At 44.5% G+C, this 26,145-nt stretch overlaps 1 protein-coding gene across 4 annotated transcripts in view; it reads right to left on the bottom strand.

Moving 5' to 3' along the window:
* TENM1 (teneurin transmembrane protein 1) overlaps window positions 1-26,145 on the bottom strand; it is a 2,006,416-nt gene that overhangs the window by 123,750 nt on the left and 1,856,521 nt on the right. For all 4 annotated transcript variants that reach the window (XM_069612654.1, XM_069612656.1, XM_069612655.1 and 1 more), the window contains one exon: window positions 19,858-20,030. In XM_069612654.1, the coding sequence (XP_069468755.1) occupies window positions 19,858-20,030 (173 nt within the window). The remainder of the gene's footprint in view (window positions 1-19,857; window positions 20,031-26,145) is intronic.

The following is a 26,145-nucleotide window of genomic DNA, read 5'->3' as shown; positions in this document are numbered from 1 at the left end:
AGTTGACCTCTTTCCCAATATCTCCTTATCTCTTTTTTATTCTTGCCGTGACAATTTAGCATCTTGTTTTCTTCCCTTATGATTCCTGCTCCGTTCATTCCAGGCTGTTCATATTTTATTACTAAATTCATTGTTTTTGGCTTCTCTCTTGTCTTCAAATCTTGCACATAATTATCTTCTCTTTGAGATGTGTGTTTAGTCACCCATACTAAGGAGACTGTTCGGCCATGGAACTGTCCTCTCATCTGGCGGAGTGCGAGATGCATCAGGCAATTCGCTTTTTGCACTGGTTCTTCTGTAGCTATGAACAATTTGGAAATGCCCATGGTATAAGGTAAGAGAGCGCAAATGTAGCAACTCTCTTTCGACCACTCTTTCCCACCTTTTTCATGTGCTGATATCACATGTTAATACCCAAGAGTGCTGTAATATCTAGATATGTGTTTATCCCATTATCGTCTTCCTCTGCACTTCTCCTGTGTCTTCTAAATACAATTTTTGCAGCCCATGGAACAACTCTAGAGCAGCCTTATGCTGGGGAGACAATACAAGGGGCTTTGGCTTATCAGTGATGGGCAAAGCTACAAGAGTTACTGGAGTAGGGATGATCATAGAAACGTCTGCCTTGTTTGGACCAATGAAATAAAGAGTGTGAACCAGGAGAAACAGGAAGACAGAGATAGAAGCTGAGCATGCATATATTACACACCAGAATATTAACCCACACCATTTATGACATTCTGGACTATCTTGAGCTTGCTCGTTCTCTGAAACAGTACCATTTTCAACATTCCTCATCTTTACTTCAATTTGCTTAAGGAAGGAAATACACTTTACTCCAGTGACTGCAGTAGATTGGGCAATTGCAACAATTCCTTGACTATTGCTACAAGCAGCCTCCTAATTATGGGCCATTCTTAGGGTCCTGTAAAAAGGTGTGTATGTCCACGTCTCCTCCAACAAAGGCAGGATAAGCTTGAAGAATAAACACAAATACAGCAAGTATGACACGATGCACATCACTTTCTGGGAGGACCATAAATTAAGAAAAACAAATATTCAGTAAGAAACAAATCGGAGTACTGCTCACGTTTCAAATTCTTCACCAAGTGTTGTCATTTAGGCATAATCATGATATGTCAATATTTCTCTAAAGTTCATTTTTAGTGATTCCTGTAGCTCAAGCAGCGAGTTTGAACACATGCTATAATATCTATAAGAAGTGTCAAGGGGGAGCCACAGTCAAAATGCAAATTTGCCTTTGCTTAATCATTAACTTTGTCATTCTTCCTCGTCATCGATCAAATCTGCACATGCTGAAATTCTTCTTCTTGTCTTGCTTCTGAATCAACCGCTGGGGGTGCAACAGTCTCGCCGGTATAGAGTTTGATGTTGTTGAGATGTATCCAAGCTCGCCTGCCTTGAACCTTTGCTGCTGAGGGAGTAATAGTCTCTACAATGTAAGGGTCATCAAACGTTGGCTCATGCCACTTCCTAGTGAAGTTTTTGATCAGCACAGCGTCACCAGCAAAGAGTCTAAGCACTGGTTCAGAAGGTCCGGTTGCTGAATGGCTTTTATCTGTGTTCTGAGACCAACCCCCCTGGCGCTTGAGTTGATCTGAAATGAGAGAGATACTAGCTGTCATACATGTCAAATATTCATTTAATTCATTTCCTAAAATGTTTGCTGTACTCTGGGCATCACTTCTACTTCTCGATGAAGGGGTCAAAGGTGTTCTTATTTGCCCCCCTGTGACTAGCTCATTGGGTGTGAGGTGGTGGTCCGAACTGGGCTGATTCCTTAATGCATACAAGGCTAAGGGCAGGTAATGTATCCATCCCTTTTTCAGTGTCAACTTAAGTTTGGCAATCCTTTCCTTAAGGAGGCCGTTGGGTCTCTCACATATCCTGTTCACATGCAGGTGATAAGCAGAGGAAAACTTGTGCTTAATGCTCAACAATAATCCTATTTGTTCAAATACGTCATTGACAAAATGTGGCCCATTATCGGACCTCAGCACCTCACACACTCCCCATCTTGGAAAGACTTCTTGTACTAAAAAAACGTTGCTTCACAAGTGGCATTAGAACTGTTTCAATCCTCCTAGAGAAGGGACAAACACCACCACTATCAAATACCTGTATTGATTACATACTTGCAGCATGTAAACATAATTGATATGTAAATGCTGAAAAAGACCATTCAGTCGAGGGATTACTCCTCTAATCATTTGCAGTGTATGCCCAGGGGTAAACCTTTGACATACGATGCAGTTTACTGTTCCCCTCACCTGGTCTCTGTGGCGGCGTTGGGGCACGGTTGCAGTCCTCCCAGGGGTGAGGTCGCTCAGATCCAACTTCACTCTCTGCGCTTATGTGGTGACTGGTGGTTTGTTTGTTTGTTTATTATTTGTAAAGCGCACCTAACCCCTGGGTAGCAGGGCGCAAGCAACAAGAGGGGTGTACAGCTTAAGTAACAGAGCATGCAGCGAATGAGTCCAACTAGGTTACAATGTTGGAGCATCCATCATTTGGTCCAATATTTCAAAGTACAAGTTCTAGATGAGTATACATAGTTTACAAAGTTGAGGATGTATCTAAGCATATACAATATACAATTTACAGTTTATACACAATTTACAATCGTCGCGGCAGTGTAAGTGATTGGATGTCCTAGCATTAGGTGTTGTGTTCCTTGATCTAGCGGATGGTATTGGATCTGAATTGTGGGTAGGGAAGGTCTTCCCTAAGGGATGGTGGTAAGGAGTTCCAAAATTGTGCAGCTTTGACAGGGAAGCTATTCCCTCCGGACGTCGTGCGTTTAAATCTTGAGACAAGGAGGAGGTTTGAATTGGCCTTTCTAGATAGGCGGCAGGAAGTCGGTTTGGTGAATCTCGTTAGATATTGGGGGGGCACTTGATGTAGGCATTTGTGGGTCAGAGAGACCGATTTAAGGAAAATGCTGTCTTTTGTAGAAAGCCAGTTGTGCAACTTTCTAGTCTCTGAGATATGTGCTTTCCTCAGGAGGCTTAGGGCTGCTCATAAGGCATTGTTTTGCAGGGTTTGAATTTTATTTGTAATATATTTGTAACTGCCTACATAGAGCGCATTGCAATAATCTAACTTGGATAGGATCAATGCTCTGGCTAGAGTAATGCAGTTGTTAGGTGAGAGGAATGGTTTGGATGCCGTAATGAGTTTACATGCATAAGATGTAGCGGACACCAAGGCATTGACTTATTTCTTGAAGGTGAGCATTGAATCTAAATAGAATCCTAAGGTTTTGACCTCCTTAGCTACCGTGATATTATTGTCGATGACAAAGGAGGAGTATTTTGTGGCCTAATTTATTGAGGTTGGGTACGGTGCCTAGAATAAGGAGTTCTGTCTTGTCATCATTCAGGCATAGACCGTGAGAGGCCATCCATGCCTGGATGATGCGGTACACACGATTTACAAAGGCCAAATCTTTGTTGTAATCCCCCGTCAAAGGGATGAGGATCTGGGTATCATCAGCGTAATTTGTGTAGGTGATACCCAGGCCATCTAGAATATCAAAAAGGGGCTTTGTAAAGATGTTGTACAAGGTAGGGGAGACACAAGAACCCTGTGGCACACCACAGGTAATGGGCATGGGGTCAGCTGCTGCTGAAGGGGAAAAAACCTGTATAGTGCGGTTGTTGAGGAAGGACTGGATCCATTCTGTTGCCTCCTGGGAGAAATGAGGTGCTGGCTGTAAGTGTGTGCAATGAATCTCGTGGTTGACCAGGTCAAATGCGGCTGAGAGATCAAGCAGTAGCAGCAGTGCTGTCTTGCCTTCATCTCTCAGCTCATCTATCTGTGCCTTAAGATCTATGAGTGCAGTCTCAGTCCCATGCTGAGGTCTGAAGCGTGACTGTTGGACTCCCAAGAGGTGGTTAAATTCCAAGTATTGTTGAATTTGTTGGTATGCTATTTTATCGAGGATTTTGAGAAGAAATGGCACTGTAGTGATGGGACGGTAGTTGGTAGGGATGGCAGCATCTAGATTTGGTTTTTTGAGGAGTGGGATGACCCAGGATTGTTTCAGATTGTTGGGTATGGTTCCGGTTGTAAAGGAAGCATTTATTAGTTTAGTGATAAATGGTGAGAGTTCTCGAGCTGCATCTTTTATCAGTTGAGCAGGGCATAAGTCCCCATGGCAGTTTGAGGGTTTGAGTGCAACAATAACTTTTTCAACCTCTTTGGTAGAGACTTTACTGAAGTAGAAGGGGGGGTGGGCACGGGAGTTGGCGTCCAGGTAGGTTGAGGAGTGGAACTAGTTTTACTCAATTTGGAGGTGGAGAGGAGGGAGTCATTTTTGTTGCTAAGTTTAGTTTGCAGAGAGGTAATTTTATTGGCAAGAGCTTTTTGAATATCTGTGCACCAATGTTTGTCCTTGATGCACGAGTCAGGCGGCTGGACAGGCGTTTCTATTTCTTTCAGAATTGAGAAAAGCTCTTTAGTGTTCGATTTCGCTTGAGAGATTCGAAGGTTATAAGAGGTTTGTTTTGCAAAGATAATTTCTTTTTTGTACTGGGAAGCTAGATTACTTGGGTTTATCTTATTAATTTCAGAGGGATCTGATCTCCAAATTTCATAACGTTGTTTTTCCTGTCTGATGGCTTTAAGGTGAGGAGAGAACCAGTTGTTCACATGTTTACGAGGTTTGCTCTTTCTCACTTTGAGAGGTGCTTTGGCATCAAGGGAGGATAGCATTGCTTTGTTGTATAGATCTACCATGGTTGAGGGATCCATATGGTCGGGAATAGCGTTAAGAGTAGGAAGGATCATAGGAATAAGATTTTCGGGAGAGATATTTCTCTTAGTTCTAGTTGGGACAGCTGGAGCTATGCTGCTAGATTGCAGTGAAGGTGTAGGCTCTAAGGTAATAGGTGTTGCTGCTCGGGACTGCTCCTGCATGGAGAATAGGCGGCGTGAGTATGGTAGCTTGTGCGCCTCATCCCCTTCCAGACCCCTTCTCCCAAACCGTGGTCCTGTGGGATGCGCAGTCCGTGGAAAGCTCACCTGTTGATTAGTTTTGGTGAGCACTCCATCCTGCTGCTTCTGGCAGGGGTGCTTGTATGATCTGTACCGAGTTCCTTCACTGGTCACTTGCACGTGGTAGTCCTTCAGGTGAGTGTTCCCGTTTGCCTTTGTCTTTCCTCGTCTGTTTTTGTTGTATTATAAAGTTTGTTGTCTTGTATCGCTGTCCGTTCCACTTTTGATGTTTGCTTTTTTGCTTTCTTCCCTTGCAGGTGATGTTGCTGGCCCGGCAGAAGCTGTAGAGCTTGAGGCGGTAGCCAGAGGGAATTAGGAATGAAGCTGCAGCGGTACAGCAGCTGGTAAGTTGTTAACTAGGGGCACGCAGGGTTCAAATGCGGCACAGCCCTAGGACGAATGTTCTAACCTTGTCTTTCTTCTTCTTTACAGGGCCTGAGTTCATGGATGCGGAGTGCGGTGCTGCGGCATCGGGATCAAGATCACTGGATGTCAGGAGATGCGTTTGCAGATGTAGCGAGGAAGTACCGGTTCCCTGGAGGTGAGTATGCAGGAGAACGCCTGGTTTCACAGGCACGTAAACTGGTCCAAGCGCGGTGAGTGTCATGTTGCATGCAATTGCACAGTAACACGAAGCACAGGTCTTAAGGATGGAGCAGCTTATATAGCTGAGCTTCTGAAGCCAAACTCACAAGGTTCAGACTGCCTGCCACACCCTGCCACACGCGATGAGTCAGAACATGAGGATGTTCTCTGGAATAAAAGCTTTCAGCTCCTGGAAAGTTCCTGTAAAATAAAAGCACTTCTGCACTGAAATAAAGTGTTCTTGCTCACATCTCTATATGAGCCTGGCACCAAAGGCGCCAGGACTAAGTCCAGCCAGGGCCCCTGTGTTTATACGTCCCAAATGTACATAAGTGAGTCAAGTGACCCATTGCCCCCATCACTAGATGGTGTGGTTTTTCTGTTCTGGGGCCTGTGGCCATGACATTTACTACATAAAATGCAACGTGTTCTAACAAATTTAGAATAAAACAGTCTTCTGCAATAGTTGCAGCAACACTTTCCCTAGTTACATGCGCAGGCTAGCACAGCTGCTCAAACTCTTCCTTTAACAATGCTACTGGCATCACTGGTTTCCAGCGTTGTCCTGTCTCCATAATGCTTTTGTGGGGGATAAAGAACATCCCCTTCGTTTCCATAATTCCTGCTCTTCCAGTGGAGTGTTTCCTTGAATTTCCATGAATTGAGTTTTTGGCAACTAATTAAACCCTTCTCGCATTAGCATAGTCAAAGTCACTCCTTTTCTTCTACTAGGAGCATCAAAACCTCATATATCTGAATTACTTGCAACTCTTTTGGCCTCTTCATCTGCGGCTTCATTTGCATGAGAGATAAAGTCTGTTTGCTTAGTGTGTGCTGTGCATTTAACTATCGCTATGGCTGCAGGGAGCTGCAGTGCCTTAATAAGACTGTCCAATAAGGATCCGTGCTGCACTGGAGTGCCGTCCGCTCTGAGGTAGCCCCTCTTTTTCGAACGTGCTAGCCCTGCATGTACAGTTGATGTCATGTAGGCGGAGTCACTGTACACCATCACTTCCTGCCCTTCGGGTTTTTCAAGCACGATAATAAGCCTCACTAATTCTGCTGCTTGTACTGAATAATGAGATGGTAGTATTATGCTTGCTACAACCTCAAACTCCCTGTTTTTTCTAAGCCTCACTACAGCTGCGCTAGAATGCCTTTCTCCACTAGTTTGATATATTTTCGAAGAACCAACAATAAAGACAATCTCCTCTCCTGACAATGCATTTTCCTGTACACGCGGTCTTCATAGTTGGCCCAATCATGTACATGCTCACCCTCTGCCATTGGCTCATCTACAAATGTGGCACTATTTTACATCTGACAATTTGAATCGCTGGGTTTGAGATTATCACTTCATATGCCGAAGCTCTCTGAGATGTTAATGTACCCTTGGGTTTCTCTAAAATGCCAAACAAATCATGTTCCACAAAAAGCGTCATAGCACAACCCATTACAATACTCATAAACTTCTCAATTGCGAACGCAGTGGCTCCCAATGACTGCTCAAAAGAAAAATGCCCTTTCATAACTGGATCTAAAATCCCACTGTAATATGCCTGATGTTTGTACCCTAGTGTAGTCCTCTGTGTAAGCACTGCTGTCATGACTATCCCATTTGTGTGTGAAAATATGAAAAACTCCTTAGCATAATTGTGAATTTCTAAAACAGGAGCTGTGCAAATTACTCTTGTCAGCTCTTCAAATCCTTCCTCCATCTCCTCAGTCCATTCTATTTGTTCCTTGTTCAACTGTGCTTTCTTTAAAGCCTGCAAAAGGGGTCTTGTGTACGAACTATAATCAAACACCCAGGCTCTTAAATAATTGTATAGCCCCAAAAACTGTTGCATCCGGTTTACTGTGTGGTTTTGCAGTCTTCATGATCGCCTCAGCTCTTTCAAGCGTTACCCTCTTCCCCCATGTGAGATCAACTAGCCTATGTACAACACCTCTTCTTGACAATATTGTTACTTCTCTTTGACTACCCTGTATCCCTTGTCTGCTAAGATAGTCATCAACTGAATCGAGTCTTGCCTGCACTCATCTTCGGTAGGGCTACAAATTAATATGTCATCTACGTATTTTATCACATCACTCTTCAAATCAATATTGCCTAGGTCCATCTGCAGGACCCTGTTAAAGATCGATGGGGACTCACAGTACCCTTGAGGCAGCCTAGTATGTTTCAGGCAGATTTGGAAAACAAAAATGAAGTCAAGGCTTGTGTGTCCTTGTGCAACGTGATTGAGAAAAAAGCATTTTTCAAATCAATCACCGTGAAATATTGCTCTGTTACTGGGATACTGCATAGTATTTCCACTGGATTAGAAACTAAAGGAAACTCTGCCTCTACAATCTGGTTAATTTGTCTCATATCTTTTATAAATCTCCACAACCCTCCCTTTAATTGTTCCACAGGCTACACCGCGGTGTTGCACAATGATTCGGATGGTACCAGAATACCTTGTTCCATCAGTGTTGAGATAGTCTTGAAAATTCCCTTGTCCGCCTCGCGAGACATAGGGTACTGTCTTGCTTGAGGTAAAATTGCCCCCAGGGCCTGTAGTCAATAAAGCACTTGGCACTTTCTCCAAGTCTTTGTCAAAAAATGGTGGACGCTGCCGCTTTATCGCCATTCGCTGTGGAATCTCCCTTTTCTCTATTCTGATCCAATATTTAATGCCCAAAGAGAACACCACTTCATCGTCCGATGGATCATGTCTAAACATGTCATCATCAGTGATGTCATTCAGCCTGCATCCTTCCCCAATGGCTATCACTGTTCTCCATGGTCTACCCTCGTCACCTGTTCCTTCAAGCAATACCATTTCCCCTCGTACTATGGCTGCATCTAATTCTAGGGGGAGAGTCTATTCCCACTCTTCATCCATGGGTATCTGTGGTCTAAACAATAATTCATCAGGTAGCCTCATAGTCCTTTCCACTAAACCAGGTAGCCATGTTAACAGAATGCTCACCCCATAAAGAAAAACTTCTGGTTCTATTGGAATGCCTCGCAGGGCCAATTGCCCTGTGAAAGGAAATATAAATTCGCCCACATTCATAAAATGTATTCTTGGAGTGGAACACACTATCCCGCCATCAGTAAAGGAAATCATCATGTTAAGCTTTGTCATTAGGTCTCTCCAAATGCTGTGAATACAATAATAGAACAGACATGTGACACTCTCCTAAAGAGACTGGTAATTCATCAGTAAAAGGAAATCGGCTTGTAACTCCAGAGAATACCTTAGCATTCATGGCAAGTTCCGACATTGGTTATTTTCCCTTTCATATACATGAGTGAGGAGCCCCAGTGTCTACTAGGAAAGAAAAAGATTTGCTTCCTATCGTCACATCAACCCTTGGTCCCTCTTGGGGGTCTGGTGTCACTGATAGTACTGAACACATCAAGTTGACCTATGAGCTGTCCTATTGTGGATACATACATACCTCTGTCCCTGTGAATGGATTCCCTCCCACCACAGTGACACCCCCCCTATTCTAGGTGTCAATAATTGTCCTGTGTTTGTATTCTGCTGAATCTCAATGGGTGCGTGCTGCGACTGCCCTTCTGGTGGATTCATTTGCACTTGCTATGGTTGCTGTGCCTGTTGCATTCACAGTGCTTGTGCCTGTTACACTGTCTGATCTTGGGCAAACCCTTCCCTAGCTTGTGAGCTATATGCTGGAGGATAAGCTGTCCCCCCTCTTGAGAAATGGCCATTCTGTACATACCCTTGGCTTCCGCATATGCACGCAATGTGCCCTGTCATCTCACATGTCCAACATATAGAAGTTGCCCTTCTGATTAGTCCCCCCTTGTTTGATCCCTCTTTGCACATTCTGACTATCATTCTGTGCATTCTGAAACCCACCTTGATTATTCTGGAAAGCCCCCTAGCTCTGTGGCCCATGCCTGTAGCTCATGGTACAAACCCATTCCCTCCTTGTTCCATGAGGCGCTGATTATTCACCTGCGGTGTACCCACTGCTAGCTGGATTCCCAGCCCTTATCCGCTTGTCAATACTGCCCCTTCTATGGTGTATTTTGAAAAATATGTCTGAACTAACTTGGCTTCCTCAAGTTTTCTAGCATCTTCTCTCTTCTTATTTTTCTCCTGCAACAGTCGACAGTGATGCACTATAGTGAACTGTATTTTTTGCCCATAGCTTCACTTCCATCCCCACCTGCTTTTTGAGTTGCCTCTGTACCTGCTCAGGAAACCCATGACATAAAATGTGGTAAACTACTGCCACTGTTTTTCCCCACGTCTCGCAAGTTTAAAGGGTCAAACATTCTTGAATGTCCTGAATGTGAGAAAGCAGATCCTCATCTTCCTTCATCTTACGTGTCATAATTGCACCCATGTCTGATGTGTCAGGATAGTGCACACTGAGAACACTCCAGACATCTGCTCTGCAATTATTAAACTGCGCTCCATTGTGCTGTCACACTTGAAGAGCCTGCTCTCTTCCAAATGTCATCAGCTCTTTCTCCAAGAATGGCTGCTAGAAGACCTTTAATGTCCTCTATTGCCATGGTATTTCCTCCTGTCATTTTTCCTAATTCATACATTCATTTTCCTGCACCCGCTGTTAAACTGGGGAGTTTGCACCTTAGATTATCCTTATCCATCTGTGGCAATGGAATATACTGCCTGTCCATGGTGGGGGCAATAGTCCCTGACGGTCTCCTCCCTGGTAGTGACCTTAACCTGCTTACAGTTGGTGGTGATTCTCCCTTTTTGCTATACGATCGTCCTTTGGGCTGCTCTGGATATGCTATAGGATTTGGCATTCTATCCTTCGGTTGCTCTAGGTAAGACCATCTCACTTCCTTGTCTGCTTGCAAACTTCCCTTGGGGGAACATACACCTCCTCCCTCTTCCTCACGGAAGGATTCTCTCTCCTTGTCTGACATGTTGAGTCCCTAACTAGTTTGGCTCTTGTCCCCTTCAGCCTTATCTAAAGTCATTCTAATTAGGGATAATGCTCTATGCTCAAGGCTGAATGGATTACTCTCTTTGCTTCGTGATTGGAAGACTAGTATTTGATCACTCTTCCTTCGGCTTCCCGATTTGCTACCTTCCCTTAATTCTTGATAGGCTTTATCGATCCTGTCTCTTATACTTCCTATATTGAAATTCTCTTCTAAAGCTATTCTAGATGGCGCTGATGTTGCTTCCTGTAATGGGAGAAACTCCTCTATATCGCCCCATTGTATTACTGGACTTGGTTCCATTAGCTCCTTTTCAATGCGGTCAATATCGTGTTCCCGCTGTCTCCTCTTTTGTTCTATTTCTCCATCTAATTCTCTTTGTTTTCTTGCTTCCCATCTAACTCTTTCCTCTTCCTGGCTTGCCTCCTCTCTCCTTGCCCCTGCTCTCAGTTCTTCCTCTTCTTTCATCTCTGTATTCTTTTATCCCTTAATTTCTATGCTTCTTCCTCTTCTCTTTTCCTTTCTTGCTTGTCCCATTCTTCTATTGCTGTCTGCCTATATTCATACTTTGTTTGCTCCTCTGCCATTTCTTCCTTCTTTTGTTGCTCCTCCTGATACATCTGTTCTCGCTGCTGTCTGATATTTATTTTATGCTCATCCTCTTTTGACCTCTTTTGTCGTTCCCTTTCTTTTCTATGCTGTTTGTCTTGATCTTCTCTTTGCCTTACTTCCTCAATGCATTTCCCATCTAGCTTGAACAATATCTGTCCTCCCAATCATTCATTCTGTATGAGCGTTACCTTGTCAGCTTTATCCTTCTCTCCTTTCCATCTCTAAATCTCTCATTCTATGTCTGTCGATACATTTCGACCACTCACATTTCTCTTCCTTGTTTTGTAAGATCTTTAAGATTTCCTCTTTTCTTTTAGTCACCTCTGGACTATTGCAACTGCTATAAGCATGTGGTTCATATCTTGGATTACGATACCCTGTCGCCGCTTTCAATTCCCTTTAATGGATACAATCCTACGTCTTCTGCACTATTGCAGTTTACTTCCGGCGAGGTAAGGGGAGCAGAAGGCTCAACACCTTCCTCCCTACTCTGGTTAAGCATCCACTGTTCAGGTGGCGGATCCTCTCTCTCTTCCCGATACATTTTCCAAAGCTCTAAAATAGCTAACCTTTTTTTCTAATTTCTTTCCTGTGTATGCAGCGTGCAAGTATGTGGTCATGTGTTGCAATTCCGCTTTTGACAATGATCCCCTTGTGGTTATGGCATAAACATCTTTTCTGCTGTGCCCTTCACCCATTCTGCACTGTACTGTTTGAGCTGTTTTGGCAATGTCGTACATAAATGCATCAGAGGTGTACTTTCCCCCATTGTGATGAGTCTCAATTGACTGTCAATACTTACCAGCATATACAAAATACCTCTATAAAACAACAAATATGAGCGTGCACCAACAATCGCCACTCAAAACCTTTATTTCTCCAATAATCTCTGCTACCTCTGAATTGGAACAACCTTTTTCCCTAGATAGATAGTATAACTTCTTAACTTAGCTTCAATTCACACACAACTGTTTGTGCCGCCCCTCAATACCATTATTCATCACAAATACATAAACAAACAAAATAGTCGACTCTTCACATTAAACCAAAGTGATCACCCTTACTTTCTGCCCCTAATAATACCCTGATTACAGAGTGTAGATTGTCTCCTTTTACAGACCTGTCCTGTAAGTAGACTAATTTACTCCGACTGGAAAGGGAGACCATGGGCCTCATTACAATGTAGGCTGTAGGGGGTTAACGGCACCGGTTGAGCTGCCGGTGCCGTTAACCCCCTACCGCCTCATTATGAGGTATGCTCGCGGGTCCCACTAAGGACGCCCGGTAAAACCAGGCATGCTAAGTGGGTCCCGCAAGCAGACCAGGATGCTGACAACGGGCCCGTCATTAACGGACCCGTTGTTAACATCCTCCCCATTGGGAATGGGGATGTACCGGGTCTGGGTTCCTTGAATGGGGAAATACTGGGCCTTCCAAGGTCGGAATGGCCTGGTAATTCCCCATTCAAGGAACCCTGAACCGGTACCCGGTATGGGGGTAGCCATGCCGCTAAAGTGGAATGGCTACCTCCATACTTGTAATGAAGCCCAATTGCTTCTAAAAACCCTTTGGTTAGGAATCGTGGGCCTCTTAGCTCTCCGTGACACAGATAAGATCTCCTGTTACTCTCATTACTTTTTTGTTACTTTTATTGCTTCCCATTACTATCTAAATGACTACAATCACAATCCCATCCCCTCAGTTTGCCATTCCCCTTAGTTTACTCACCTTTCACTCGTTCAGCAGGAGGCCTTCAGTGTCGACTTCATCCTCCAATCGACCACTTTCATCTTGCATCCACAAAGCGCTTGTGGATACCAGGTAGGGATTTCGCCAAAGAGGGACCCTGCCCACCATCTCGACTTTCTTGCAAGTTTTCTATTTTAATCTTTTTAAATCTTTTCTATTTTAATCTATTTTTAATCTTCCGGCTAGATGGTGGAGGATGTCCAATTATCCAAAACACAGGAGTCTTACAGGTTGATGGGTCTTAATTTCCAACCATCCGATATGCTACCACGTGAACCCAGGAAATCAGTATCACATCATACAACGATGGGGATGCAGAATAGCTCTGACACCAAATAATATGAACGACTCAGGAAGTTGGCAAAACGTCTCTCTTGACTGTTTTATTTTCAATTGTTTAAAACAGGGAGAAAAATGGATGTCACACAACAATAGTTCTCAACACATTTCATAAAAAATACTTCTTTTATAACAAAACTCGTCATATGTGATGTCAAACTACGTGGCAAGCTAAGAAAACCTATACCTTAAAGGGAACATCTAAGTATACTTTCTATAAGGATTGTTACTGTGATTGGATCGCTACAGTCAGGTGGACAACTCATGCCCACCCCTAGTGCAAGTCATTTTCAACTAATATTAATTACACAGTACAGGATTGGCTCCCAAACTATAAGGCCCTTCATTATTTGGCCTTCTACAAGTGGTTGGCATGCTCGTGCCCTTCTGGAACATTTGTCTCACTAACAGCATGTAAGCCGATACCCCAGGTGTCAGTGGGTGGACTTGACCATGTCTCCCCATCCAATTAGCCCAACATCTCTCATCACTCATACTGTCTGCCATTCAAATTGTCTTTTTACTTGGCCTTGCAAAGTATCATTGCTCCTGAGAATAAATGGGAGTATAGGCACATTCTTATTGCAGTTCAGGTCTGCACCTCCAACTCCTATTTTCATCCTCAACTCACGTGACTAGAGACCGTATTTTTGGCCTTTTTGCAGCCTTTAATTGTCTTGAATTAATAAACTTGGCACTCATGGTGCTCGTTCCCTCGCAACTTAACAAAACAGATTCAGCTTCCACGTTCACTGTTCTCCAAGAGTAAATAACCGGTTATTGGCTGCTCTATCCTTTGACACCAAGCCAGACAGCTATTTTCGGCCTTTTCCTCAATCTTCAGCTGTTTTCTTGCTGCAGCACAGTCTTCCCGATCCTTCGAGATTCTTTGGGCATGTGGTGGATGGATGATAAGCCATGTCAGGGAGGAGTATGTCTCAGGGTGGGTCAAACTGTCACGAGGACGGTGTGGCGAGGAGGGCTCAAGATGGCAGTTATGAGGGAGGTGGAGTGTTGGTGGGGGTAGATTGTGCGGGGGTGTGAGGGAAGGAGCAGATTGGTGACCTTGGTAAATCCAGTCAAGCGAGGACGTCAAATGTTGTGGGTGCGATGGCTGTGAGGCAAGGGGAGGAGGGATGCAGTGTTCCAGTAGGATCAAGATGGTACACAAGAAGTTTGCTGATTACATTTGTGGGTAGCAAGATTTCATCTTCTAGCACCTGTGCTTGCCTGCGTTTTATTTGTTTTGGCGTGTTAATGTTTTTCCTTCATGTCCAGAGACGTTTTAATGGGAGGGAAAAAGGGGCACTTGCCCCGGGCCCCCACCTTGGAGGGGGGCCCCAGAAGGCTGCATGATCTAAAGAAGTAAGATTCCCTTCTTCAGCAGACTTAAATATCACACGTCAGGATATTTTATGATGTGCTGCTGAGGCTTTAAATCTATTGTCTGTCTGTTTAGACAAGTACGTTCTGTCTTGATCAATTCATTGTGTAATGCTTTCTATGTTCACTGTGGTATACATAGTTTGTGTGTTCCTTACGCACTACTCTTGTAGCATGCTTTCCTTCCTGTGAGAATTATGTTGATCATGTGCAATAGCCAAAGTTGAAATGCTATTGATAAATTGAGTGCCACATGGTTCAGAAGTTAGCTCAGTGTGTTAAGCACTCATTGCAGAAATAAGTGTTCAAATGCAAGATTAGAATAGCACATTCCAGAAAAAATGACTGAGCCTTTCCTATGTCTGACCAACAAGCCCTATGTGTAACGCTCACCTGATTCCCGCAGAGGCGCCGGTCTTGACTGGGTGAATGCCGTATCTTCAAAGGTGATGTGTAACACACGGTTGGCTCTTTGGGCTGGACCTCTGTGCACTGTATGTCTGACTCGAAGAGTAAGATGTCTGCAGATAGAAAATATGGGATTAATGAACTGGGGTTATTGGGTGCCTCTCTCCTCTTCCCTTTCTCTTCTCCTGTAGAACCCCAAAGGTTAACACCCTCACCTTAGGTAAGTGAACGCCGAGCTCTCCATCTGCCTCGGGGCAGGGTGTCGTAACCAGTTTCTTCACTGGATAAGGGTGCAGGCCTCTTGACCTCAGAGGACTGCTGTCCGTCGTTAACTGCACGAACGGTAAGTTCTGGGCACTTCAAATGTCTTAAAAGTCTTTTGTAATGATATCTCTTGTTTTGCAGGGTTCCGGCGATGGCGGATGGCGGGCTGATGAGAGTTGAGGATCGAACCCGCGTGAGGAATAGAAGCGCCTGGAAGCACGTAAGTAAGCGCTTGTAGCCTGCTTCACGATGCGCACTAACTGTCCCTTTTATCTTGCAGGTACAAGTTCAGAGCTTTAGAGAAGCTGAAGGGTGCTGGAATACCCACTGGATTCGGCGTGGGAAGGAGTAATGGCACGTGAGTAATAAAGTTGCCCAATGTCTTTAAACGCACCTTCTTTTGTCTTTCAGATGCGGGATGCAGCGCCGAAGGCCTCCGGAGCGTGCGAAGAGCTGGTAAGCTTTTGTCTTTCAGATGCCGGAATGCAGTGCGAAGACCTCCGGAGCATGCAAGGAGTAGGTAAGCCTTTGTCTTTCAGATGCCGGAATGCAGCGCGAGGCGTTGGTGACAGCGGATGGACCAGGTAAGAGATGCGCTGCCACTGAAGACCGTAGTGCTAACCTGTTCTTTCTTTGTCTTTACAGGTGCTGCTGAAGACTGGATTCCAGGATGGTAAGCCTTTGTTCCCTTAGGCCCAGGATCAGAAGCAGAAGACACGATGAGCGTTCTGCTGCAGAGAATGCAGAATAACGCAAAGCAAGATTCATCCATCGGGTGTGGTTTAAATAGCCTCCTGTAGTGCTTAGGTGTCTCCTTCCACAGCCAAGCCTAGGTAAGAAAAGAGTTCCTGCTTTCCAGAAGAGTTCCAGTGTTCTGAACCTAGGGAGTGGCTCCTGCCCCACCCAACAGGAAAAGTAGTCCCAAACAGAAGAGGATCAGGGGTTCAACTGGCAGGTAAGTAAGCAGCATGGTCTGCTGCAGGTAAGTCCACCCAAGCTTTATGAGCCCGGCGCTTCCAGCGCTGGGACTGGGCATCTTTATGAGCCTGGTGCCACTGGCGCCAGGACAGGGTCCAAAAGGTCCCAATTGGGACTGGCTGGCACTCGGAACCGGGGTTATGGGTCTGCTTCCAAGGGAGTCGGGGGCAAGTCCTGATCTTTTGGAAGCAGAGATCATGACACTATGTCTGAAGTTTATAGGCCTGCCTGCTTCTGTACTTGGTTTTGCATCACCATATTATCAGCAATGTTTTTGCACCAGATAGGGATTGCTATAAAATCTAACATCTTATCCGTGTGGTGAAGTTCTACAAATTGGTTTTATTCAGATGGGGTGTTGTAAAAAACTGAACAGTCACATCCAATGATGAGCATAAACTGTTAGCCCACAAGGTGAATAAGTATATAAATTCAAGACTGTGGAAACAAAGTGTTCGTGCTTGCATCCTGGCAGCAGACGATACCGTGATCCTGATCAAATCATCTAATATCTCTCCCGTTACGGTGCTCATGTCTTCAGTTAGGTTTGCCTTTTCCCATGCTGGTGGCCTCATGTGGCCCATAACTTGATCTTTCTTCTTATGTAGGCCATTTGGGTGTAAAGGGTGGTAGACAGAAAAGATAGCAGACAAGATGTTGCAAGAATATGTTACTGTCTGCTCATTTCACACAAACAATGGTTTGCTTTTTTGCAAAAGTCAAAGGTTTTTCTGCACGTTTATAAATGACAGTTTGACAAGCCAGTGTTTTTGAAGTATTTAAAGCTTTCAAATACAAAAGACAAACTCAAAATAAATCTGTTTAATCACATGGATTGGTATGCTGGTACTCATATGCTTCACTTGATGATTGAGAGAATGGAGCTAGAATCATTCCCATGTTGCATAACACCGTTATATAATATTTAGCTTTTAAACATTCTCATGTTTGGTAATGTGATTTGTGTACTTTCCAAATCCGTTTTATGAAATTCGATTATTTTAGTTCAAGGTAAGAACTCGTAAAGAAAGTGTTTAAATGCAGATGTTTCAGAGTTGGCACACATCCCAGCTTCACCCCTTAACAAATGTGTGATCCTGGGTATTTCATTTAATCTTGTATTGCCTAACCTCTCAAAATTGCCAGTCCCTAAACCTTTCAAAATTAGGGACAGGGAGGGGCCACTGGCAGATATTCTTGATCACTTAATTCCTTTGGTTTGGTGTAGGTGGGCTCCAAAGATGTCCGTGCCCAGGGCCCCAAAATTGCTTAAGATGGCCCTGTTCATGTCAGCAGTTTTGTTTAGAGCACAGTAAGGGAGGGAGGTGTGTTGTAGTGTAGTGTTTGTGTGTTCATGACAAATGTTGCGTTTGTGCATGTGTGCTTGTGACTAAGTTCCGTGATAGAAGTTACAGCGTGTGCATGTCCTGTGTTCCTCCCCAAGGCGCTCACCACAGTAAAAATCTATTGTTGCCATGCGTTGTTTTAATCAGAATGATTTTGTTGTCACTCACTCATTACACTTCCCTTTCCGTAAGCGGAGGCGTTTGCTGCTGCCCATGACAATAAGGTCACATCAATAGCATCAGCAGTAAAAAGGCCAGGAGTGCACATCTCTGGAACACTTTAGGGAGCACAGCGTGCATTCACAACAATCGCTTCAGTGGTGTGATCCTAAATCTGCACAGAGACATGGAACGTGAGGGGAAGTTGCAGGAGCAAAGAAGCACCACCAGACAATACACACACCAGTGGATGCCCTTGCACAGCTGCAGGAGTGGCATAAGGATCCTTCACAGACCTCAATGGGTGCGCCTGGGTTAGGTCTGGGCCTGGACTGTGTGGAAGAAAAATTCAGTTGTATGAAATTAGGGTAAAAAAGTAAGTAGGTTGACATATCATTGTAAGTTAGTTCATGTGAAGAAAGAGCACAAATACACTCTTTTAAGAAGAGTAGGCCTTACATTCTCCACACTGGCCTGGTAGAGTAAGCGAGACTCCATTTTGAATTACATATTTGCATGTTCACAAAATGGAGTTTCATGCTGGCGCACAGCAGTGAGGTTCTACCTGCCTGCTTGCTTAAATGCAGCCTCAGATTACATAAATATTTGCATAGGCTGCTAAATTCAGCTTTGGTGCCGGCGGACCAGCCTGCAAATATATCTTTAATAGGAGAGTGTGAGCTTAATTGGGAAGGGAGTGCACATCTGTGCTGGCATCTTTAAGATGTGTAGGGAGTTGCCTTGAAGAGACTAGGTCTGCTTTCTTCAACAACTCGCAAAGGGGGTCTGTGAATTGTGCTGCCAAACACATTTCTCCAGATGCTGCCAGTCTAGCCAGTGCCTCAGGGTGTGGCTTTGACCAGAGATGTTTGCGGGTTATACCCCAACTGGCTACGGGCAGGAAGTATTCCATGGGTGATGCAGCTATGGGGCTCTGGAACCACTGGTGGAGACTGTAAGGCACCAAGGGGTGCTGCGCAGTCAAAGTGTCACCCCAGTGGCCGCCTTTCCACCCCACCCCAGGTATTTGCACAATTGGCCTAGCTTTCAGCGTCACATTTCAAAGGTTCAAGTACAGATTTTAAGCTGATTTGGTTTTGTTTTCATAAAGAGCACACTTCTGTTGACGGGAAGGAGCTTCTTGGCACTCGGCAGGATGGAACATGTGTGGAGTCTTGACACTGGGAGGGACGAACATGACTAGATACGGTTATCACACAGAAAAAAACAACAAGTAGGAAAAAAAAGCATAGTCCAAGAGAGTGTATACAGTGGGCAGGATGAAAAAAAAGCAGTGAGACACTGAAGAAATGTCCAAACATAAGAGTGGGCATACGCCACCCTGGTTCGGGCCATGACATGAATGGTCAGGGGAAGAAATCACATGGGGGCCATCAACCAACCAAAACGAAATGCTAATTAGGTCATGTGGCCCACTGCAAGTCAAGAAGATGAAGCCAAAGCAGGTGAAGGGCAGTGTTTCTGTTGAAGTCTGTCTTCCTCAGGGCACTCTGACGAATCATTAAAATTACTTCTTCTCGCAAGTATTTTAAAAGGCTATAGCACAATCTTGGAAGACTAAGGGTCTGATTCACAGAGTGTTTTTCAAAGGGGCTTTTGCCGTTATAACCTGAATATCATGGACCCTCAACTAGAATATCTGGACTCACTGCAGGAGAAAAGATCAGCTGAGAAGTAGGCCTGATGACTATGAATAGCAATGTGCTCTATGTTGGCAATGTATGTAGTCGTGAGTTAGATGGCGATGCGCGCAGCTAAGCTTCAGAGCACCCACTGTGTAGATAGGAAGGGGCAAGGGCGATATAGCAGAAAAGACTTATTTTTTTTATTTTTATTACTGATTTAGCTGAAATAATCAGCTTTTCAATACAAGTCTAAAAAAACAATTTAAAACATAATAGCATGAAAACATAAAATATAAAACCAATCTCATATTACAAATATGATAAACATCTTTGTCACTTATCTTTCACGCTATCCATTGATATTAATATTGCAAAGACCTATTTCACGCCCTCTCTGTGATGAAAGCAGCCGCACGAGGCAGTTTACCTTGTCTTAAGGTGTAGATTGTACTTGTGGCAGAGACGTTCGTAGTGGTGACAAGATTCTCGCGGGTTGATGTGTCCATTTCCACACGCGCTGACCTCTCCATGTCGCTGTAAAAACTGCTGACTTCGCCGGTCGGAAACGTTGCATTCGTCAAATGCCCTTCAGTATCATACCTGAAAGAGACAGAGCGTCATGTTTTCAAACACGGTGAAATGGCGTAAGCAATGACCATGTGAACATGTCTTATCCATGATAACCTGGAATAATAGTATAACGTTATTATGTTAGCGCTTCACCACAAGTTCCCCACGATTCCAAGCACTGCAATTATGTGTGCTGTTATTTCTAAATGCAACAGTACTCGGAGCAGCAACCAGAAATGCGTGAAAGGCGCAGTCGCCCGGCCAGGATTCGAACATGTGTCCTGTTTACCGACGGACCTCTGCAACAATCTACTTACTCGCTGAGCTGTTTCATCAGAAGGGCACACAATGTAAACTCCATAGATTACGTTTGTCCTGCGTGTAGATATTTAAGCAAAATTGAACTGGCAGTGGCTGCCATCAAACATTTAGCACACCTATGTTTTACTACTCGATCATTTGCAATTTCATTTAATTGTAGCCATTCGACCACTAGAGGGTGCTATGATGCCATAAAAGAAGGCACAGTTAAACACAGTTTGCATATTCCCCGACTCCTCTTGGCGTGCTTCTCGGCTTTAAGTATATCATTCTAACGGCTCGTCTGTTCCTGCTTTGATTATGCCCTTTCGTTTCACTCCATGCGCATTTTCATTTCACTCCATGCTTATTGTTTGATATTAACTTCCTATCAATTGCCAAGGCATCGTTAAAATAGGTACTAGCCGAAGATGGCATGTCTTGCTAGTCCGTACATCGTTTGTTCTATAGTGTCTGGTAAACATACAAACCTTCATAGAATACATAATTGCCGTAGAACTCCAACCAAAGCGTGACTGTATATGTATAGGTTTTCATGTATGTATATGTTTTGGGCATTAACATTTCGCCCTGCAAATTGATTTACAATCCCTTCCTAAATATATTTCAATGCACGACACAATCATCACACCAGAAAACAGCTGTTTTTCCGATTCACCAAATGGAAGCTGACGCAATGCTACCGGTCGACTTAAGCTCAGGGAGGAGTCTACAAGAAAAGGTTGCGAATTTGGATGTCACTAACTACACGCAGGGGGAGAAATCAACAATATTTTGAAGGTACCGTATTCGCCGGTTTTCTAAGGGCTGGAAAAAACAAAAGCTGACGCCCACTTGAATATAAAGATGAAGGGCTGGGATGAGTTCTGAATCACTCCCGACCCGTAGACTGCTCACACAGTGCTGCACCATTGTGTTAACTCAATGAGCAATTTTACTTTCGTGTTATTTAGCTCAATTTGTAGCATGGTCACGCCTTAGCTTATTTGCTTCTAGACACTTGTGTCGCTGCTCAGCTGTGGCTCATCTGAGCTGTCCTCCTAGGTGGGTCTTAAGGCCTGGATTGAGAGAGATCAGGTTGGGTGAGTCCATGTCAGATTATGATGTATTTATACATTGCTAACCTATATAATTATAATTATTTTTTTATAACGCATTTATCACCGAAGAGGTTTCTAGCGCAGACCCAGGATTCGAACCTGTGTTGCTCGACCTCTTCTTGCTTCCATGCCGAGCGCGTTGCCACTGAGCTAAACTAGCCGTGTCTATACCACATAAGCCGACACATGTGTTTGCAACCTTTCAGTACAAGATTACGAACATAATAATAGAGGCACTGATAGCACGTACATGCAATCTCTGAAAGGACAGCATGAACTTCTAAGGTGCCTATCTGAAGAGAGAGAAGATGCCGAGCTTTTCTGGATCTGCTTTTCTTCCATGCAGCTCATTATCAGCACGTGGTGGGCACAGAGGACTTCCTTCCACTGCCAGCACCTGCCTGGCTTTACTGCCACTCAAGTGCACTCTGTGGATTCCTGAGGACACTCGACTGACTGCGCAAGACAGACAGTGAATTGTCACCACTCCTGATCATTCCATGCACGTCTGCGGAGCACCAATAAGCACCGTGTACCATACACCAGGAAATGTGACCCCATACAAAAATCAGATTAACACTCAAACCACTGCAAACACCACTGTTAATGAGCCCAGCGGGACTGTTCCAGAAGGGAGTGGCCAGCACAGAGAACGCACGATAGCAAAAAGTGATTCTCACCAGGTGAGACACGGGGCATATATCTGTGACCACTTGTGTGTTGTCAGGACCCTCTTGGTCACACAAAACAAACTCTATTTACATTTTGGAACAAGCGTCTTAATAATCTCTCATAATGCACAGGAAGTTGCCGATCAGACTGTGCACTTGTGCATTATAGATTCTTTGGAAAGGGAAAGAGTTGTGTTCCCTGTAACCGTGCACAGTGCTCTGACGCACGCGCGGCACTGCCCAGCATAACAGGGATGCCTGAATGTGGAGTCCAGAGGGACACAATGACATCGTCCACCTTCTTTCTCTTCGTGCCTGAGTCATGCTAGAGTGGGGGTCAGAATTCAGGAGCATGTAGGGGGAGGGATGAAGGGGGACCTAACTGAACCCTTCCTGCTCACTGCTGCCACCTACCAACCAAGGCCATTTTAGCACTTTCAGGGCCTGGGGCACAGACCTCTATGGGGCCCCCTCCACCGAACCAAATTAATGAAGGGATCCAGAATATCTGATCACTCCCCCCCGTCACAATCACAACCCATAGCTTGATATGCTGCCTCGCAGAAATCAAAATGAGCTGTTGTGAATGCACAAACTATGTATACCATAGTGAACACAGAAAGCATTACAGGATGAATTGATCAGAGCAGAATGTACTTGTCAACAAGACAGGCAATAGGTTTAGAGCCTCAGCAACATGCCATAAAATATCCTAACGTGTGCTATTTAAGTTTGGTGAACAAAGGAAACTGACATTGGAAACAAGCCTGTTACTTGCACTCGTGCGCATGGAACGTGCAGTGGTGCAAATGGCAAAGCTAGATGACAAAAACTGCACATCTAAACAGTGTTCAGCAAGTTGAGATGAACTGCGTATGGCAGTTCCAGAAAGACATCATGGGACTTTCTGGAAAATAATTTGCTATGGCAGTGCCAATGCTTCATGCACTACCACTATGTTTATCCCTGGAAATAATTGGCTCCCTCATTTCAGTAGTCATTTAATGTAGTTCATTTGCATTATTATATCCACTAACATAAATTATGTAAGTATTCTGTATCAGGACGCCACTTGAAACACGTCGGCTCTCAGTACAGCTAAGTATTGCACTGGTAATTCCTCAACCAGTGACAGTCGATCTAAATGAGTATTCTCACCCCCAGGAAGGGATTTTGCACTTAAAAATCAGAAGCAGCGGTCGAAGTGGGCGGGAGCGGTCGGGAGCGGTGCTCCTCTACTTCTTTTAATTACATTTTACCGTTCCTATACTTTTGTTTTAAAAAGAAACCGTTCTGGAACGGTTTCGTTTTAAAATAAAAGTGTAGGAAGAAGTTGAAACTTGCACTTTCAGTGCACTGCACAGGACGTTTCCTTTAAGAGCAAGCACTCGTGTTTTGGGGTTTTTATTGTGCGTGGGAGGGGGGCGGCGATGGGGTCTGTGGGGAGTGGTGCAGGCCAGTAGGGAACATAGTTCTACTACTTCTTTTTGTACACCTCGACCACTGGTCAGAAGATGTGCAAAGCACTGCTACCAGGTGTTTAGCCTACTGATGTATTTAAATCATAACCCACATTATGAGCAACAGTCTTGACTAAACTCTTTTATCACAATAATTAGAACCATCAACCCCCCAAATCATGGAGACCCGCCAAGATCACCCCGATTCACCAAAAAGGAGATCAAATTAATCCGGCCAACCATCAACCTTTATCTTTGCTAGGTGATGTAGGAAAAGCTTTTAGAAAGGTCCTGGAAGAAAGACTAAATGCATGGGCAATTTAAAACACATATTCTGAGCCATACCCACGCAGGATATGTATTTATTTAATTTATAAAGCGCACAGCAACCCGTTGGCATCAAGGTGCTGTTACAACAAGCTTTTAGACTTTCACTAGCGATCCAAAATTCTGCGATATTAAAGAATCCTCCATGATACTTACTATTTGCAGGCCAGCTGGCTTTATTCATTCATGTAAACAGGACACTTTTATGGTCCTCTGTAGCAGCCAAGACTATCCATCCAGAATTGCCTTTGGCCATAACGTCCCTTTGTCTAGACAATCGGCAGATGCAAGATGAGGTCACAGGGGAGCAAACGTGACCATTTCGGGTAAGTAAAGGAGTTCGACAGGGGTGCGGGTTGGCACCTCTGTTGTTGTTCTTATTTATGAATGAGATTGCCTTGCAGATGCCCACGTTCGTGGATGGAGCTGTGTCTGCGCCTCCATCAAGGATGCAAACAGTGAATTCGCTGTGATTTGCAGACGCACGGGCCTTGGGATAGAGACAGAGAACACAAAGATCATGGTCTGTAATCGACAGAAGCCCCTAACCCTTGACCTAACCAAGAATGCTATTTCCATTGAGGATATTGAATACCTCAATTTCTCGGGTTTGCGTTTTAGCAATATTTGCATCAGGCTATTCCATCTATATCACAGTGAAGGAGATTTTACACGGCAAACTCTGGCGATCTTTCATTTCTCCAACCAAAATGAAGGCAAGGCATTACCGCAATTGCCGGAGGGGTAAGGAGCCCAGCTGAAGTCAGCAACCTTTCAGGGTGCCGAAATATCGGGTCATCAGACAAGTAAAAGTTCGAGCACTTGCGAAAACCTGCTATTTAAGAAGCTATTCGCCATACTCAAAAGAACCCCAAACATCCCTTTAAAAATCGAACTAGGTTGGCAAGGGATACAATTTGATGTTGTCATCAAAGCTATTTTGTTGCAGCTGAAACATTTGGTTTAGCCTAAATCTGTTGTGCTCTAAGGCAACTTTGATGGGGGTTTTAGATCTAATAATCAAATCCCAGGTCACTGGCTGCCCATGTAATGTAATGTAATACCATTGTTTATTTATATAGCGCCTATACACAGCAGAGTGTTTCAAAGCGCTCAAGGAGGGTGGGAACTACGTGAAAAAACAACAGTCGCTCAGAGCCCTTGAATTTCTGAGACGATAATAGTCTGCACAGGCAGAGTAAGTGCCTATAATACATTTAACAGTTGGGACACAGCAAACAGGCCTGCCGGTAATTCTGCAGTTTTACCAGTGCAATTAAGGGGAGAAGACAAGGGAGAAGACAAGGGAGAACAGACAGACGATCTTCAGGCATGGTGCATTTGTATCATGCAAGTGGGTAGACAGGGAGGGGAGGTCCAAGTGCACCCAGCCAGTGAACGCTGGGGTAAGTGCAGAGAGAGCCACTCTCTTGGGTTGTGTCTAAGTGGTTCCATGTTCTTTCATTGCCTGCAATTACAAAACCAGGCATTAGAACAGATACATTCTAATGAAAGTGTTACCCCCTAAACACCTCTCCCTCCACATCTTTCCCTATTCCCTAACCCCCAACCCCTTAGCTGCCCTTTCCCACCCCCCTAAAAATTCTGATTAATGTTTTCGTTATAATATACACTTTGAAATGCCTGGCGTTACAATTGCAGGCGATGAAAGGGCGTTGTACTATCTAAGTGCCATGAAGTTGGGTGGGTGTAGGGCCCTGAGGCAAGTGCGAGAGAGGAATGACAGGGGTGCCCTGGACATGTGAGACTCTTGGGTACACCAGGTGGGCAGCTAGCAAGTGGTAAGGAAGAAAAGGGAGAGATGCAGGGAGCTAGGTCAACAGGGTAGAGGGAGAGTGAAGGAGGAGGAACAGAGGAAGGTCTTGAGGAGTTTCCAGAACTTAAGAAGGTCAGGCTCAAGATGGAGGGCGGCAGGCAGGCTGTTCCACAGGGAGGCACCTGCTTAAGATATGGATCTCCCTCCAAATCTCTGCTTAGAGAACCGGCTCACTCGCATAAGGTTGGAGGTAGATGAGCGGAGGGCTCGTGAGGGTACAGTAGGTAGGCAGCGTTGCAGGTAGGTAGGTCCCAGGCCCCAGAAAGCCTTGTAGACGATACAGAGGCTCTTGAACTTGATCCTTGCAGCCAGGGGGAGCCAGTGAAGGGATTTCAGTGCCAGAGAGATGCAGTCCAAGGGCTTGAGCCCAAGGATAAATCTTGCAGTTCTGTTCTGGATGAGTTGCAGAGGTTGCAGCGCTGAAGAAAG

The sequence above is a fragment of the Ambystoma mexicanum genome, chromosome 5p (genome assembly GCF_040938575.1).
Source record: "Ambystoma mexicanum isolate Mex_15411 chromosome 5p, UKY_AmexF1_1, whole genome shotgun sequence".
Classification (NCBI taxonomy): Eukaryota; Metazoa; Chordata; class Amphibia; order Caudata; family Ambystomatidae; genus Ambystoma; species Ambystoma mexicanum.
This window is presented reverse-complemented; position numbering and strand designations above follow the sequence as displayed.